A 19,220-nucleotide genomic window follows, 5' to 3' on the forward strand; every position below is an offset into this window, starting at 1 on the left:
ATGCCCAAGAAAGCCAAAGAAAGAGCCCAGTGGGACGGTGACGAAGCTGCCCCGACGGCCCCCACGGCCCCGACGGCAGCCGTGAAGAAAGGGAAGAAAGATAAAAAGGAAAAAAAGAGCTTCTTCGAGGAACTCTCCCAAAATGTCAAAAGTGAAAAGGAGGAGCGCGAGGCGTCGGCGAAGGACGCGCACAAAGAACAGACCCGAAGGAAGAAGAAACACCTGAAAGGGAGAGCCGGCGACGCGGACGCAAACGCCACGGGAACCAAGAAGATGAAAAATCAGTCGGCGGCGCTCGCCAGCGACGACGACGGCGACGGCGGTGAGAAGCCTGCAGTCGTTCCCAGGCAAGGTGGCAAGAAAAAAAAAAGCGAGAACAAGTTTGCCGCTCTGGCTCAGAGTGACGACGAGGAAAGCTCTTTGAGAAAAGACGCTAGACCTCCAAACAAGGAGGGCGAGAAGGCGTCTAAGAGCAAGAGAAAAGCTCAGTTTAAGCCTGTTGTGAAGGTTAAGGCTGAATCTGACGAGGACGACCAGCAAGGAGAGAATAAGGCTTCCGTCAGGGATTGTGACGACAGTGACGGGGAAAGCTCCTCGGACGAGGATAGACCGCCGACGAGGGAGGTTCAGAAAGTGTCCAAGGGCAAGACAAACGCCCGATCTAAGCCTGCGAAGGTTGTTATGGATGAGTCTGACGAGGAAGACGAATCAGAGCATGCTGTTCTCAGTCGTTGTCACAGTGAAGGCTCTTCAGATGAAGATGATAATAGACCACCTAAAAGGGAAGTTGGGAAAGTGTTTAAAGGTAAGACAAAGGGTAAATCCAAGCCAGTGAAGGTGAAGGCTGCATCTAACAGGGAAGACAAGAAGACGGAGAAGGCTGTTCTCGGTCACTGTGATAATGGGGAAAGCTCTTTGGACGATAGTCCAAACAAGGAGGTGGAGAAGGTGTCCAAGGCTGGCAAGAAGAAAGCTAAAGCTAAGTCAGTAAAGCTGCAGACGGCTGCCTCTGATTCCTCGTCCGGTGAGACAGAGAGTCATATCCACAGCGATCAGGAGGAGAGTTCTTTAGAGGAAGATGACAGACCACCAAACATGGAGCTTGAGAAGGTGTCGAAGGGCAAGAGAAACGCTCAGTCTAAACTTGTTGTGAAGGAAGACGAGACAGAAGAGTCTTGTCACAGTGATGGGGAAGGCTCTTTAGAAGAGGAGAGACTGGATCTTCTGACATTGCCTAAGGGAGGCAAGATAACAGCTAAACCCAAGCCGGTCAAGGCAAAGGCTCCATCTAACAAGGACGTTAAGAAGACAGAAAAGGCTAAATCTAAGTCTGTGAAGCTGCAGAAGGCTGCATCTAATGAGGACGCCGAGACAGACAAGGAGGATCTTGATCATTGTCGTGGTGAAGGTGAGGAAAGCTCTTCGGATGAAGACGACAGGCCACCAAACAAGGAGGTTGAGAAGGGCAAGAAAACGCCCAAATCCAAGGCTGTGAAGCCGACGACGGCCGCATCCGACCGGGAAGATGACACGGAGAAGAGACATGAAAAGAAAGTCGTGAACAAGCTCAAGACGAAAGCCAAGCGGTCCAAGGATCAGACGCGACAGGAGGGAAACGCGGCTAAACCGCCGCGCAGCAAAGACGAGGAAAAGGAGGAAGATCAGAGCGACGATCAGTGTGCCGAGGACATCATGTCAGAGCGTGAACATCAGAGCGACTCGGACGACACCATGAAGTGTGCCGAGGACATCATAGCGGAGCAGGCCAAGAAGAAGAAGAAGAAGAAGGAGGACGGCGACGACGACCCGTCTGCAAACCTCACCAGGAAGGAGAGAAAGAAGAAGATGAAGCAGATGGAGAACGAGAAGCGGGTTTCCCAGGACGCCACGGAGCTGGGCGACTTCTCCTTGTCTCAGGCCGAGATGTCCTCCAGACAGGCCATGCTGCAGAACGCCTCCGACGTCAAGCTGGAGAGGTTCAGCATCTCGGCTCACGGGAAGGAGCTCTTCGTCAACGCCGACCTCCTGATCGTGGCGGGCCGACGCTACGGCCTGGTCGGACCCAACGGCAAGGGGAAGAGCACGCTGCTGAAGCACGTCGCCAACAGGGCGCTGAGCATCCCGCCCAGCATCGACCTGCTGCTGTGCGAACAGGAGGTCCGGGCGGACGACACGCCGGCGGTCCAGGCGGTGCTGATGGCGGACACGCGGCGCCTGAAGCTCCTGCAGGAGGAGAGCGCGCTGCAGGCCCAGCTGAAGAAGGGCGACGACGGCGTCTCCGCGAGGCTGCAGAAGGTGTACGAGGAGCTGAGCGCCATCGGGGCCGCGGCCGCCGAGCACAAGGCCCGCAGCATCCTGGCCGGCCTCTCCTTCACCCCCGAGATGCAGAACCGGCCCACCCAGAGGTTCTCGGGGGGCTGGAGGATGAGAGTGTCCCTCGCCAGGGCTCTGTTCATGGAGCCCACGCTCCTGATGCTGGACGAGCCCACCAACCACCTGGACCTGAACGCCGTCATCTGGCTCAACAACTACCTCCAGGGCTGGAAGAAGACTCTGCTCGTCGTCTCCCACGACCAGAGCTTCCTGGACGACGTCTGCACGGATATCGTCCACCTGGACAGCCAGAAGCTGCACTATTACCGCGGCAACTACCTGGCCTTCAAGAAGATGTACGCGCAGAAGTTCAAGGAGCTCCAGAAGCAGTACGAGAAGCAGGAGAAGAAGCTGAAGGAGCTGAAGGCCGGCGGCCAGTCCACCAAACAGGCCGAGAAGAAGGCCAAGGAGCCGCTGACCAGGAAGCAGCAGAAGGGGAAGAGGAAGGCGGGAGGAATGGATGAGGAGAGCCGGGAGAACACGGAGCTCCTGAAGAGACCCAGAGAATACACCGTCAACTTCACCTTCCCCGACCCCCACGCGCTCCACGACGGCTGGACGCCCGTCATGGGCCTGCACGGCGTGGACTTCGGCTACGACGGACTGACCCTGTTCCAGAACGTGGACTTTGGCGTCGACAGGGAGTCCAGGATCTGCATCGTCGGACCCAACGGCGTGGGAAAGAGCACCCTGCTGCTGCTCCTCACCGGGAGGCTGACCCCGACCCGAGGCCAGAGGAGGCAGAACCACCGGGTCAAAGTGGGCTTCTTCAACCAGCAGTACGCCGACCAGCTGAACATGGACGAGGCGGCCACGGCGTACCTCCAGAGGAACTTCAACCTGCCCTACCAGGACGCCAGGAAGTGCCTGGGCCGCTTCGGCCTGGAGAGCCACGCCCACACCATCCAGATGTCCAAGCTCTCGGGGGGGCAGAAGGCGCGCGTGATGTTCGCCGAGCTCGCCTGCCGCCGGCCCGACGTGCTGGTCCTGGACGAGCCCACCAACAACCTGGACATCGAGTCCATCGACGCCCTGTCGGAGGCCATCAACCGGTACAAAGGAGCCGTGGTCGTCGTGAGCCACGACGCCAGGCTCATCACGGAGACTCGCTGTCAGCTGTGGGTGGTGGAGAACCGCTCGCTCAGTCACATCCAGGGAGACTTCCAGGACTACAAGCGGGAGGTGTTGGATTCCCTCGGGGTGACTCCGGTCCACAAGGCGAGGGAGTGACCTCCAGGAGATTTTTTTTTACTGGGGCCACGCAGTAAAAGTAAATTAATCCACAAAACAAACGTAATTTGTATTGTTGACCTATTTCTAAAATATTAGCGCGACTTTCGTTCAACTTTGACCCCTCTATCACATGGAACAATTTTTTTGGGGCGTAGTGATATGGACACAAAAAACATAGTTCCGTGTGATAGAGGGGTAAACAAAATAACGAAAGTTGCACTAATATAGAAATAGGTCAACAATACAAATAACGTTAGTTTTGTGGATTAATTTACATTTACTGCGTGGCCCCCCAGTGCCCCCCACAAAATTACCGGAACTAATTATAGATATTTCACCAAAACCAGAGCAGAACTCCCACCACGGGACTCGGGCAATCAATGAATACAGTTGCAACCACTATATTAATGGCAAGTATTTCATACAACTTAAGTTAAAAAAATAACTTCACAGCGGCCAGTCAAAACATAATAGTTTTCAAATAAACTCACCCAATTAAGCAGAATTCACTCACACACAAGTGGACTGACATCACATGACCATTCTGTATCTCTTTATTCAAGTATATGTTAATTAATTCATTCTTGTTAACAGTAGGCCTGCCTAGACCGTGCCTAGGCCTAGTAGGTAGGTAGTACCTAACAGTAGGCCTGCCTAGACCGCATCAAAAAGTGCAGATTGTTACGAAAAACAATGATTGTTTTCCCATTCATGCGTTGGCTATCTAATTAAAATCTAATTAAGAGGTGACGAAACAGAACCGTGTATACATCTGAAATAAGCTCATACCTTTCCCCATGTGGAGGGAACGCCTGTCTCATCATTTTCTTGTAGATCTGCTATTTTCAAAAGATCGTTTTTATAAGACATTTGAAACCTTGAAATGGGATATTCTGCATATAACGAGTACTTCTACTTCTATATTTTGGTACTTTTTGATGCCAATACTTTTGTACTTTTACTCAAAGTAAATGTACAATTCTGGACTTTTACTTGTGACAAATTAACAGGTATTTCTATATTGCAGTATCGATACTTTTACTTTAACTCATTCAGGGCGGGAACACCTTTTGGTGTTTTAAGCATTATGTTATACCGTAGCTATTGAAAAATAGCAGATCTACAAGCTACAAGCTTGTATTTTTATTTATTTTTTAATCGTGAAAATGGGGCACAAATCTTTGAATATATATTCTTTCGGAGCGAATGTTTTTAACTCAAATATTTGCTTCTGGGAGACAACAATTAATTACAGACAATTCTGGGTGTACTTGACATGAAAACGGTTGAGCACCACTGACACAGAAACATAGGTTTTTCAGAAAACCTTTAGGATTTAGAAGCCTTTTTTTTTTTAATCGGCCTCAGGTCGAAATGGGTTAAATGGGTTAAATGCTATTTATCTTTTCCCAAATACAGTATATTAGCATTTTTGCAGCAATCAAACTAAAACCTAAAACATGTTTGGGACCTCAAACACTTATTTTGAGCCTCCAAACTCAACTTATCAAAACATTAAAAAAGGTAAATTGGTGAATATCAATCATTTCAAAATGTTATAGTGCACATTGGAATTGTTCAATTAGCTCTTTTAGATAATAGACTTAACCCATTCTGAACGGGAACCGATTTTGGTGTTAGCATCATGTTATGCTTTAGCTATTGAAAAATAGCAGATCTACAAGCTCATAGCGCGCCACCGAGTGGCGCGCTATGAGCTTGTAGGTCTGCTATTTTTGAAAAATCGACCGACATTTTTTAAATCTGATCTCAGGTCAGAATGGGTTATAATGAGACCAGTGTGTGTCCAGGTGGAAACCTCGTATGAATCTGATCTCAGGTCAGAATGGGTTAAAAAGGAAATAGTTATTGCTATATTTAATCGTTGCCTGCCTTCCTTCCTTAATTCCTCACATCCCGTATTTGGCGATGGCTTCCTTAGCGAGTGTGATGTAGGCTGTCATGGCATCTTCTTTGGACATCCCTGTAAAAAATAAAAAATAAAACACATTATTATTATTATTATTATTATTATTATTATTATTATTATTATTATTATTATTATTATTATTATTATTATTATTATTATTATTATTATCAGGCCGCGTTGCAAAACCTACAAAACTCCAGCATGTGATGCAGAGGAAACAGAAGCGCCAAACCCTTACACATATATACCATTTTAAGGTAACGCAATACTATTTCAGCTATAAGTTTGAGCGATATTTAGAATGTTTGTATACTGTTGTGGTTGTATTTATTTATACCTTTCCTCGAGTTCCAAGAATCCCACTTGGCTTTTCCCTTCAGGTCCATCATGCCCGGTTTATCTGTGACGACACAAACACATCAGTGGTTCTCAAACTATTTCATGTCAAGGACCCCCGAAAATGATCTGTACTTGGCTGCCGACCCCCGTCTGAAACCAGGGACCCCCCCCCTCCCCCCCAGAAGCAAAGATACCAGTTAAAAATGTTCGCTGTAAAATAATATATATTCAAGAGAACGTTAAACTCACCGACATTGCATTGAAGCTGTAAGAAAATCTCGAATGATCCTCTTCCTACGTGTACGTGCAAAGTTTGTTGCATGAAAATCCACTGTTATGAGCTACTTTGTGTCAAGATATTCCATGCACGTGATTATTTTTCAAAGCTTCATGGAGTTTGGAAGCTCTCGTTCTCAATAACGCAACCTTCTGCTGCCTCCTGCATTATGTGCAGTTTCAAAGCAGGGCTGATTTCCAACTCCAACCTCCAACACGTGAAGAATAATCAAATGATTCACATGCACAGAATGTCATGACAGAAAGTATAGCTGATAACATGTCTAAGGTGGAACAAAACTCTTTGCAGATAGAACGATTTTTAATTTAATTTAATTTAATTTAAGCTTTTTGTACAGCTGCAATGTTGGTGATAGTTTAACGTCGTTTAATACGATCAGATGTAGGACTTTTCTGTTTGGATGTATGGGCTGATGGTAGGTGTTGCAACTCTAGATTCTAGTATAGCCAAACCTTAGCCATCCCTTTTGACATCTAAAAATCACACCCGTGTGAAGTGAGGGGCGCTCTTATCATCATACATCATCTCATTCCGGCCAATCACAATTTGCGTTACTGTAGTTGTCCTGCATGTAATAGACGAGGTCTGTACTGTACCAATATTAATGTCTAGTGTCTCCTAGGGTAGGTACCCTCACAAAAACATGCAGTAATCGTGGTCTCTAAACTGCCTCCCCCTGGCCAGCCAGGGCGCCTGATGGAGGGGAAAGGAACTGGTTGGAATAACGTGTTCCTTCCACACGCTACAACGTCCAACCAGGGAAACTCCCCCCTGTCAGGTGTAAAGGAGCGACTTGGACACTCAGGCATGAAGGAAGCATGAGTTCAAGTCCGTTGCTCTCCCCTTGTCCCCCATATATGGGGACTAGGTTGGTCTCCCCTTGTCCCCCATATATGGGGACTAGGTTGGTCTCCCCTTGTCCCCCATATATGGGGACTAGGTTGCTCTCCCCTTGTCCCCCATATATGGGGACTAGGTTGCTCTCCCCTTGTCCCCCATATATGGGGACTAGATTGGTCTCCCCTTGTCCCCCATATATGGGGACTAGGTTGGCGGAGGGTGTGTAGAGCCCAGGATCACATTAGATAATTGACACAGGGGTGAAAAATGGGTTACAAAATCGTGGGATAAAAAATATATATATCAAAAAAAGGTCTGTACCAATATCAATGTCTCCAGCGTTGGCCTGTTTGTAAAGTCCGTACATGTCCAGCAGCTCCTGGTCAGAAGGCCTGGTCTTCACGTTCTTCACATCCACTGCTACCTTGTCAAAGTCTGCCTGCAGGACGGCACACCCACGCGCACACACACACACACGCACACGCACACACACACACACACGCACACGCATACGCACATGTTTTTTTATAATCCAGAGCAATTTACTATAAGCAATGGGGGGGGAGGGGTCAGTTTAACTTTGTTTAATGCAATCAGATTCATTAAACAACAACAAAACTTCTCTGTGTGGATGTCTGGGCTGTCAAGGTCAGAAAGTAGTTTTTTGCCACTCAGTAGGCATTCCTGCATAACTTCCTGGTTTGACGATGATGTCACACACATACCCTCAATTACAGATACATTTTGAAATGGTTTGAGAACAACTGATTATAGAAACAGGTTTTTCAGAAATTATTCATAAGCCTTTTTTATTTATTTTTTAATCTGCCTCAGGTCTAAATGGGTTAATGAGTTTTGAAGACACTCTAGTGTGTGAATGAGAAACTGGACCAGTGGTCAGAAGCAGAACCCAGGGACTGGAACCTGACAGTCTGTGTGGCCAGAACCAGAACCCAGGGACTGGAGCCTGACAGTCTGTGTGGCCAGAACCACAACCAGAATCCAGGGACTGGAGCCTGACAGTCTGTGTGGTCAGAACCACAACCAGAACCCAGGGACTGGAGCCTGACAGTCTGTGTGGTCAGAACCACAACCAGAACCCAGGGACTGGAGCCTGACAGTCTGTGTGGTCAGAACCACAACCAGAACCCAGGGACTGGAGCCTGACAGTCTGTGTGGTCAGAACCACAACCAGAACCCAGGGACTGGAGCCTGACAGTCTGTGTGGTCAGAACCACAACCAGAACCCAGGGACTGGAGCCTGACAGTCTGTGTGGCCAGAACCACAACCAGAACCCAGGGACTGGAGCCTGACAGTCTGTGTGGTCAGAACCAGAACCCAGGGACTGGAGCCTGACAGTCTGTGTGGTCAGAACCACAACCAGAACCCAGGGACTGGAGCCTGACAGTCTGTGTGGTCAGAACCACAACCAGAACCCAGGGACTGGAGCCTGACAGTCTGTGTGGCCAGAACCACAACCAGAACCCAGGGACTGGAGCCTGACAGTCTGTGTGGCCAGAACCAGAACCAGAACCAGAACCCAGGGACTGGAGCCTGACAGTCTGTGTGGCCAGAACCACAACCAGAACCCAGGGACTGGAGCCTGACAGTCTGTGTGGTCAGAACCACAACCAGAACCCAGGGACTGGAGCCTGACAGTCTGTGTGGTCAGAACCACAACCAGAACCCAGGGACTGGAGCCTGACAGTCTGTGTGGTCAGAACCACAACCAGAACCCAGGGACTGGAGCCTGACAGTCTGTGTGGCCAGAACCACAACCAGAACCCAGGGACTGGAGCCTGACAGTCTGTGTGGTCAGAACCACAACCAGAACCCAGGGACTGGAGCCTGACAGTCTGTGTGGTCAGAACCACAACCAGAACCCAGGGACTGGAGCCTGACAGTCTGTGTGGTCAGAACCACAACCAGAACCCAGGGACTGGAGCCTGACAGTCTGTGTGGTCAGAACCACAACCAGAACCAGAACCCAGGAAGGAAGGAGGGAGGGAGGCAGCTTTTAGCCCACATTACACAGACAACCAGAACCAGAACCCAGGAAGGAAGGAAGGAGGGAGGGAGGGAGGCAGCTTTTAGCCCACATTACAGACAAACAATAGGCTGTTATTATTCAGCAGAGCTGAGACAGCCTCCGTGTTCCATTATGCATAATGAGCTGTACAAAGGGCCTGGTCTCTACTGTATGTACTGTACAAAGGGCCTGGTCTCTACTGTATGTACTGTACAAAGGGCCTGGTCTCTACTGTATGTGGGCCATTATTACTGTACAAAGGGCCTGGTCTCTACTGTATGTGGGCCATTATTACTGTACAAAGGGCCTGGTCTCTACTGTATGTGGGCCATTATTACTGTACAAAGGGCCTGGTCTCTACTGTATGTGGGCCATTAGCAGCAACACGTCATTATGGCGTTTATGAGGAGCATTTCAATAATCTATATATCTGAACATTATGGTCTTTACAAGGAGCATTTCAATAACATCAATCTATATATCTGAATGTTATGGTCTTTACAAGGAGCATTTCAATAACATCAATCTATATATCTGAACTCTTATAGTTGGCCTCAAACTCCAGTTGAAGTCTTAGCCCATTCTCCCAGATGTAAGAGGCTATTCAAATCATTACGTAATTGGTTGTAAAGCGTTCTCGTTTTGTAATTAATCTCCCTAAAACGTGCAACACGTGTACACGGCATTGCGCGATGTCTCTGAGTGAGTCTGAAACCATGGCATTAATGACGTAGCCTATAATACAACATCATTTTATTGAGCATTATTTTACACATGCACCGTAGCCTAAGCGCACGCACAGACAACCCATGTGATATTGAGAAGCATCACTAACATCCCTAGGACGACTTATTATCAATTATTTAACAGCAATGTCCTCTTTGTGCTTGACTTACTGTGTTATTTTTACCAGGTAGCACTTTGTTTGGGTTTCTTTGTGAATGAAAAGTGCATTACAAATAAAACTGATTATTATTTACTTATTATGATTATGATTATTATTGTAGTGTGTAGTTTTGTAGGGTGTAGTTTTGGGGATACATTTCACGTTTCAATATCCTGCTTCATATAAAACACTGTTGTGGTTAATTAATACATTCTCCTGTAGAGGTTGTAAAATACTCAATTGGTAGATTGCACTGGCATTAAGCAGTAGTATACTGTAGATGTTGTAAACATTACATTATTGAGAACTATATATAATGTATATATACTAACTATAGGCTACCTGGAACAACATATTTTCAGACGGGGGTTGGCAGCAAATGACATAATAATCTTTGGGGTCCTTGACATGAAACACTTTGAGAACGACTGACATATACAAACATTCCCAAGAAACGTTTTTGAGACAACTGTCAGGATTTAGAAGGCATTAAAATGGTCCTGAGGTCTAAATGGCAGTAGGCTAGTAGATGGCTGCTGTATTTTAGCAGCAACATTACAGTAGATTCTAATGTACTGTAAAGGCCATCAATCCATCTAAAGGCCATCAATCCATCATCTAGGATTCCTCTGTGGCTCCACATTCACTCATTCAGTAGTGAAATGAACGGGTGACGTCATGCAGATGCGAGAGAACTGCAAGTTATGCATCTTTGTCTAAAAATAAAAGAGTCTTGTTTTTGGAGCAATTCTCACGACATGAGGGACTCACTTAGTTTAAAAGCACCTTTTAATGTTACGTGTTTTCATGAAATAAATCCCAATTTAGATGCAGGTATAGCCTACATACATTATTCATAATAATATCACACACATTAATTGCAGGAGTCGATTGTCATAATATGACAATCAACTCCTGTATATATTATATATACATTGAGGAGGACTTTATAAGCTGCAAAAAAGGATGCAGGCCATAATATTATTGTATAGTTTGGTGGCCGTTGGAGACAGTTCTCCATCCATCCACCTGCCCATGCAGCACAGCAGGGCCCAGCTCTGGTCCATAGCCTAACAACATCCATCCATCCACCTGCCCATGCAGCACAGCAGGGCCCAGCTAGCTCTGGTCCATATCCCTATGGTTCTGGCAGAACCATATGCATTTAACAGGGCTATATGGACCAGAGCTATAATATAGGGTCCAGCATGCAGTGGCCATAGTTCTCCTGATACGATGCATTTTAATAGAATGTAAAACAGCTGATTTACATACAGTACGAAATGCAAATTATAACGGTCCAACGGATCATGCATTCTTTCATCCTATAAGCATCCCTTCCTATATCAGATCAGGACAACAATAAACAATAAGAGATCATATTATTATTAATAATATTTTACCTGAAGAGACATTTTCAGCGGTCAGCAGCGGGTCTGCAGCAGCATCAAAGTGCAGCGGGTTCGGGTTGTGTTTCTGGACGGTCGGCAGGCTCGGGTTTCACCGGACAGTCCGTTGTTTAATACTGCACACACTGAATGAACACACCAGTGACCAATCAGAACTGTCTGTCTGTCAGCACAGAGGGCGGGGCCAACGGCTGGCAAGACGGCTTTGAAGAATGCGATTGGTTTTCTCTGAGCACTGTGATTGGCTGGGACGGTTGTCAGTCAGTGGATGGGACTTAAACAATGACGACATTAACATGCACCATTAGTTCATTGCATGGTACAAACCAGGAATAACGGACATGAATCACTGAAACAGTTGATATTAATGATAATAATAATAATAATTATTATAATATAGACTAATTCTTTTTGATATTTAGTCGACTATAAGACTAGACTATATTGACTTAGCCCTGAAACATGACGGCCATGATGATTGACTCTCGTATGAATACGAGAGTCATGAACCATTATGGCTAATAATAATATTGACTAAACAATTTCAGATGGACTAAAATATAGCCCAAAAATAGGACTAAAACTAAATGGTGTGAATTAGACTAAACTAGAATTAGTTGTCAAAATGACCACGCATGGTATATCCATTATATATCAATCTTAGTATTTTTATATATAATTAAACTGCTTGCAAACAGCAGCTGGGCTCGCTGTTAAAAGAATACATGAATAAAAACTCACTGGTGTGATTAAAAAAAGCAAGAAAATGCACAAAAATACATGTGCTCAAGTTTCAGATATTCAGAGTGAATTAATATATAGGCCTACTCATGTTAGTCCGTCCGGAAAACGTGGGTGAACACATTGACATTCACAAAACAGGTTTAAAACGTGGGTGAACACATTGACATTCACAAAACAGGTTTATCTTTCAGTTTGGCACAACCATTCTGCTGAAATAACGCACTTTTTATTTTCAAAAGGATAACTCAAATAGCTAGTGTGGTTCCAAAAGGAGACAGCAGGTGGCGCTAAACGACAATCTAGAGAGAGAGAGAGAGAGAGAGAGAGAGAGAGAGAGAGAGAGAGAGAGAGAGAGAGAGAGAGAGAGAGAGAGTTGTGTTGTGTTGTGTTCCGACACCAATAAAGTTTCTCAGGTTCAAAACAAGATGGCGGCGCCCTGAAGCTAACTCATGTTGTTGTTGTATCGTAGAGACACCGAGACAGTAGAAACACAACGTGGTCAGACCACATTAAAACAGTTATAACTCTGGGATTACAACAGGTAAATATCAACCTTTTACATTGCATTAAAAACTGTTATAACTATGATTAAAACACATTGACTTCCAGACAGTCCAGGTATAAATCAACTGTTAATATGTTGGACATGATGTTATAGTCTAGTACAGAACAGTGTTTCTCAACCAACCAGTCAGTGGTCCTTGAGGGGGTTCCAGGTGGTCCTTGAGGGGGTTCCAGGTGGTCCCCATGCAGCTAAATGATGGGACAGTTTGTAACCAAATGGGTCACCCTTATTATTACTGTAGAGTCTAGACCAAATTGACCCTTATCCATTTGGTTTCATTTTACAATCTCCAGAGTTAAATTATTGTTAAACATGATCTGTTATTACTTAAGTTAATTTACAAGAAGTCTACACATTTAGAGAATGTAGAATTGTTATTTTCATCAACGTTTTCCTGTTATGGGACTGTGGACAAAATGTTATCCAACAACAAATTCTTCTTTAGCTTTGGGTCTGAGAGGCTAAATGTCATCAGATGGTGGTCCGTGGTTCAGATGGGTCTGAGAGGCTAAATGTCATCAGATGGTGGTCCGTGGCTCAGATGGGTCTGAGAGGCTAAATGTCATCAGATGGTGGTCCGTGGTTCAGATGGGTCTGAGAGGCTAAATGTCATCAGATGGTGGTCCGTGGTTCAGATGGGTCTGAGAGGCTAAATGTCATCAGATGGTGGTCCGTATATTGGGTCTGAGAGGCTAAATGTCATCAGATGGTGGTCCGTAACTCCGTATATTGTATTCAAATTCAGAAATAAATAATTGGGCCTCGATATGAAAATGGTACAAAATGTCTTGTTAGAAATATTGACATAAACGAGATTTACTTTTAAATCATAATGTGTTATAATTATGCCACTCAACCAAAATGATGTATACTGTAGTTGAAGATAAATACTAATGTGGTTCTGCATGTACAGTATGTATGTATTCATGTCAGGCATGCCCATTTCAGAACAGGCCGCAGCTCCATATATGGAGCCCATGGTCAGGGGCCCTAGATGATAAACAGGTCGTTTCGAGGAAGCAATCTGATTGGTTGAAACAGCCTTCTAGCCCTGGGTTAAACCAGCACCGTTCACCACCTATAATCAAAACGAAAGAATTCAGCTGCTCTGTTCTCCCAGAGCGCTATAGCAGACTCGGTGGCTAGGCTATAGCTAGTTTCTTGGGACATTTTGTGGTCGCACCAAAAGCACCAAAAGGGGTTCTCGCCCAAAACTAAAAAAAAAACATTGAACCTGTAGGCAATAATACGAGTAAGACGCGCAAACGCGGGAAGCGAACGCAGCTCGTACATATTTGGGTTTTGGACGTATAGCTGCTTTGGGGACTCCTTATATGGTGCCCCTTTTGTGCCCATATATGGAGCTGAGTGATTGCTGATGCAACACACTCCATATTTGGATAGCGGGACAGACACAAACACAGACAGACAGACAGACACACAGACACACAGACAGACATGATCTGCTAGGTCTCATAGTAAGTGCTCACTGCGTTCGCAAAAAGAAAGAACCTTTGCGTCTTAACAGCTGTGTGTCCGTTGTCATCATTTCAGTGGTCCTCATCACGGCCGCCCCAGCCACGCCCATCATGGCCGCCGGCGCCCCAGCCACGCCCATCATGGCCGCCACGGCCGCCCCAGCCACGCCCATCATGGCCGCCACGGCCGCCCCATCCACGCCCATCATGGCCGCCCCAGCCACGCCCATCATGGCCGCCCCAGCCACGCCCATCATGGCCGCCACGGCCGCCCCAGCCACGCCCATCATGGCCGCCCCAGCCACGCCCATCATGGCCGCCCCAGCCACGCCCATCATGGCCGCCCCAGCCACGCCCATCATGGCCGCCACCAGGGCCGCCCCAGCCAAGCCCACCAAGAAGCAGCAGAGGCAACAGAAGCAGGTTCCGGCCAAGACGTCCCTGTGTTCTCCGTTCAGCGCTCCCCGGTGGAGCCCCCTGCCCCAGGCCGACGTGCTCCTCATCCTCAGGGCCCTCAGGGAGGGGCTGCACGCCGTCGGGCTGCAGAAGACGGAGACCAACCCGTTCCGCCAGTGGAGGAAAAAGTAGGGATACGAGTATTATAGCCCTAGAGTTTGTTAACCCATTCTGACCTGAGATCAGATTCGTACGAGGTTTCCACTAGGACACACACTGGTCTGATTGACCCATTCTGACCTGAGATCAGATTCGTACGAGGTTTCCACTAGGACACACACTGGTCTGATGAACCCATTCTGACCTGAGATCAGATTCTAAAAAAATGTCACAGTCGTTCTTCGATTTTTCAAAAATAGCAGACCTACAAGCTCGTAGTGCGCCACTCGGTGGCGCGCTACGAGCTTGTAGATCTGCTGTTTTTCAATAGCTAAAGCATAACATGATGCTAACACCAACATGGGTTCCCGTTCCGAATGGGTTAAAGGACAACTTTAGTTTTTTTTTTTTTCAACCAAGGTTCATGTTTTAGGTTGTTATTAGAGAAGGTAAAAGATGAGTGTTCATTTATTTTAATTTGCTGCTTTCTTTCGTTTTAGGGATTTTAGCTGTTTTTGACAGGGGGGGGGGGGGGGGCATTCGAGCATGGGGCTAAATATGTATTTCTTTACAAAATTGTATAGTGATTTATTTTTTAATTCTTTACTATAGTCCTACTAGACCCCAATAAATTACATCTGGCCACAAAAGATCACAGGATCTACTGAATGTGAAGGTAGCCTACTGGGTGTGTCAGGCTCAATATGTCAGTTTGACACATTCAGTAGATCCTGTGATCTTTTGTGGCCAGATGTAATTTATTGGCGTCTAGTAGGACTATAGTAAAGAATAAAAAACAAAGACAAATAACACTCACCTTTTACTTTATCTAATAACAACCTAAAACATGAACCTTGGTTGAAAAATTGTGTTTGTTGTCATGATTTGTCACGACAAGAGTTGTCTTTGTCCGCTGCGTATAAACGTCTTTAAATAAATACTTTCTGAAAAGTCTACGAGGAAAATGAACGGGGATTTCTTTTCCGGGTCTCTCGAGGGGGGGCGGGGCTGCGACGCTCTATAGGAATAAATATTAAGACTATGAACAACGCTTAAGACACTCGTCCGTCCCTGTAGGAATAAATATTAAGACACTCTGCACGTCCGTCCCTGTAGGAATAAATATTAAGACACTCTGCACGTCCGTCCCTGTAGGAATAAATATTAAGACACTCTGCACGTCCGTCCCTGTAGGAATAAATATTAAGACACTCTGCACGTCCGTCCCTGTAGGAATAAATATTAAGACACTCTGCACGTCCGTCCCTGTAGGAATAAATATTAAGACACTCTGCACGTCCGTCCCTGTAGGAATAAATATTAAGACACTCTGCACGTCCGTCCCTGTAGGAAGCCCGGCGAGAAGGATACCGTGACGTCACCACCACCAGTCCTTCCTCCCAGCGGTCCACCCAGCGGTCCACCCAGGAGCGGCTGGACAGTCCTGGAGGCCAGGAGGCAGCTGGCCATCGGCATCAACGAGGTCACCCGGGCTCTGGAGAGGAACCGGCTCAGCCTGGTTCTGGTGTGCAGGTCGGTGAAGCCGGGTCACATGACCAACCACCTGATCGCCCTGAGCAGGACCAGAGCGGTGCCGGCCTGTCAGGTAGGAGGACTGGATGGTTCTGTCCATTTATACCTGTCAGGTAGGAGGACCGGATGGTTCTGTCCATTTATACCTGTCAGGTAGGAGGACCGGATGGTTCTGTCCATTTATACCTGTCCATTTATACCTGTCAGGTAGGAGGACCGGATGGTTCTGTCCATTTATACCTGTCAGGTAGGAGGACCGGATGGTTCTGTCCATTTATACCTGTCAGGTAGGAGGACTGGATGGTTCTGTCCATTTATACCTGTCAGGTAGGAGAACCGGATGGTTCTGTCCATTTATACCTGTCAGGTAGGAGAACCGGATGGTTCTGTCCATTTATACCTGTCAGGTAGGAGAACCGGATGGTTCTGTCCATTTATACCTGTCAGGTAGGAGGACTGGATGGTTCTGTCCATTTATCTTTATCCAATTTAATCGAATAATCAATCTTGAAGCACTTTTTGTGATCTTTTAGAGGTTTTTTTTCTTCTTTTTTTTGCTAGTTTAGTAATGATTAAAAAATATCGATCCAAAATGTATTGTCACGTTCAAATTTATATTATTTTTGTATTTTTGAGGGGTGCCAGGTTTAATGTTTGTCTTTAGTTCAGTTTAGTAAACGCATTGACAATGAAGGGAAAATGTACGTCATAATGTGTCATTTACGTCATATTGTCTCTTTATTGTTAGTCGTGTTTAATGTTTGTTTCCGCCGTTTGTGTCACATCACCTCATCAACACGAGTTAGACTTTAACCCCTTTTGGACGGGAACCCCTTTTGGTGTTAGCATTATGTTATGCTTTAGCTATCGAAAGCAGATCTACAAGCGTACGAGCTTGTAGATCTGCTATTTTTGAAAAATCGAAGAACGACCGACATAGAAACATTCAGAAAACTGTCAGGATGTAGAAGAACATTTTTAGAATCTGATCTCAGGTCAGAATGGGTTAATATATATAGTAGCGCCGCTCACTTCACACGGGTGTGATTGTTGGTTGTATTAACCGTTGTTGCCCCGCCCCCCCCCCAGGTTCCACAGCTCAGCGCCACCGTGGGGCCGCCGCTGGGCCTCCGGAGCGTTCTGGCGCTGGGATTCCGTCACGGCGGCCTCTTTGCCGACACGGTGGACGCCATCGCCCCCCGAGTGCCGGCGCTCTTCGTGGAGTGGATCACAGACGCCCCGGGGACAGCGGCAGGGTCCCGGGACGGGGAGGAGGCCCCGGGGACAGCGGCAGGGTCCCGGGACGGGGAGCGGGAGGAGAGCGGGGGTCGCAAGAGGACGTTTGAGGAGACGAAAGACAACGACGACGACGACGACGAGAACAAAGTGGACGACGACGTCGTTGACGAGGACGCTACGAAACCCACGTCCTGTCCCCTCAGACCCACTTCCTGTCCCCTCCAACCACTCAAAGTGAAGAAGATCGTTCCCAACCCTCTGAAGAAGAGAAAGCAGAAGAAGAACAAGAAGAAAAGTAAAGCGTAAGGTTCCCCCGCGGTGATGGTTCTCTCCTCGTACGGCCGACCCCCCCCTGGGCTCTGGCGCGACCCCCCCTGGGCTCTGGGGCGACCCCCCCCCTGGGCTATGGGGCGACCCCCCCTGGGCTATGGGGCGACCCCCCCCTGGGCTCTGGGGCGACCCCCCCTGGGCTCTGGGGCGACCCCCTGGTCTCTGGGGGTGACTGACCCTGGGCTATGGGGCGACTGACCCTGGGCTCTGGGGGTGACTGACCCTGGGCTATGGGGGCAGTCCATTGGAGCAGCCATTACCCAATCTGTGTGCACTTTTGTGCTAATGAAGTGTATACTGTACATGTCTTTGTGCTAATAAAGTTACTGTACTTAATCCGCGTTGTGTACCAAGGCATCTTTAGGTCGTTTTTATTTAATTTAATGATATCAAACGGGATCGCTGTATTCGTTCATTTCCTTCTTCAGCGATCAACGCTCGGACTTTCTCGTCCAGTCACGTGGTCTATAGTGGCGAGGGTTTTCACGATTGACTGGCCTCTAAGCCAGGGATACTCAAATAGATTTACCTGTGGGCCACATTACAAAAATGGCAAGGGGCCAGGGGCCAGTAGATAAAATGACGACATTAATGATACTTGATAACTTCTCTATTTCAATTGCTTTATTTTCGCAAAATGTATCAAAGTACAATGTGCATGCACACAATATGTAAATAAATAAATGTGTTACATTTTCTTGCATAAACACAAAGAGCTGTTTCCATAACTGCACAAATTATTGCACATAACATGAGTAGCTGTTATAATAACATAACAACATAACATGAGTAGCTCTTTGCCTGCCTGCCTGTCTGTCTGTCCATGAGTAGTTATTTGTCTGTCTGTCAATGAGTAGCTGTCTTACTGTCTGCCTGTCTATGAGTAGCTGTCTGCCTGCCTGTCTATGAGTAGCTGTCTGTCTGTCTGCCTGCCTGCCTGTCCAATTGTCCATGAGTAGCTGTCTGTCTGCCTGCCTAATTGTCCATGAGTAGCTGTCTGTCTGCCTGTCTATGAGTAGCTGTCTGCCTGCCTGCCCAATTGTCTATGAGTAGCTGTCTGTCTGTCTATGAGTAGCTGTCTGCCTTCCTGCCTGTCCAATTGTCCATGAGTAGCTGTCTGTCTGTCTATGAGTAGCTGTCTGCCTTCCTGCCTGTCCAATTGTCCATGAGTAGCTGTCTGCCTGCCTGTCCAATTCTCCATGAGTAGCTGTCTGTCTGCCTGTCTATGAGTAGCTGTCTGACTGCCTGCCTGTCCAATTCTCCATGAGTAGCTGTCTGTCTGTCTGCCTGTCTATGAGTAGCTGTCTGCCTGCCTGCCAGCCAGCAAGTTGGTTAACAGAAAATAAATTGTTATGGCTGAGTAAAATAAAATACAATAAACACAATTTGCCTGAAAATAGATTACCCAGCTATGACCTTTTTCATGAAAAAAAATGAG

The 19,220-nt window shown here is 46.9% G+C and overlaps 3 protein-coding genes across 3 annotated transcripts; 2 read left to right on the forward strand and 1 right to left on the reverse strand.

Moving 5' to 3' along the window:
- Positions 1–3,603, forward strand: LOC308317945 (uncharacterized protein; the record flags this gene model as incomplete). Its single annotated transcript, XM_080767291.1, has 1 exon — positions 1–3,603. The coding sequence occupies one exon, from the start codon at positions 1–3 to the stop codon at positions 3,601–3,603; it is 3,603 nt and encodes a 1,200-aa protein (XP_080623417.1).
- A 676-nt stretch (positions 3,604–4,279) lies between these two features.
- acbd7 (acyl-CoA binding domain containing 7) lies at positions 4,280–11,449 on the reverse strand. Its single transcript, XM_080767538.1, has 5 exons — positions 11,333–11,449; positions 7,335–7,452; positions 5,874–5,936; positions 5,458–5,590; positions 4,280–5,210 (listed from the first exon to the last, which is right to left on the reverse strand). The coding sequence occupies exons 1-4, from the start codon at positions 11,342–11,344 to the stop codon at positions 5,517–5,519; spliced, it is 267 nt and encodes an 88-aa protein (XP_080623664.1). The 5' UTR covers positions 11,345–11,449; the 3' UTR covers positions 4,280–5,210; positions 5,458–5,516.
- Positions 11,450–12,509: 1,060 nt separating this feature from the next.
- rpp38 (ribonuclease P/MRP 38 subunit) lies at positions 12,510–18,268 on the forward strand. Its single transcript, XM_080767444.1, has 4 exons — positions 12,510–12,623; positions 14,202–14,709; positions 16,031–16,286; positions 17,303–18,268. The coding sequence occupies exons 2-4, from the start codon at positions 14,237–14,239 to the stop codon at positions 17,756–17,758; spliced, it is 1,185 nt and encodes a 394-aa protein (XP_080623570.1). The 5' UTR covers positions 12,510–12,623; positions 14,202–14,236; the 3' UTR covers positions 17,759–18,268.
- The last annotated feature ends 952 nt before the right edge of the window (positions 18,269–19,220 follow it).

Source organism: Protomyctophum bolini (genome assembly GCF_963924005.1).
Source record: "Protomyctophum bolini genome assembly, chromosome: 7".
In the NCBI taxonomy this organism is placed as follows: Eukaryota; Metazoa; Chordata; class Actinopteri; order Myctophiformes; family Myctophidae; genus Protomyctophum; species Protomyctophum bolini.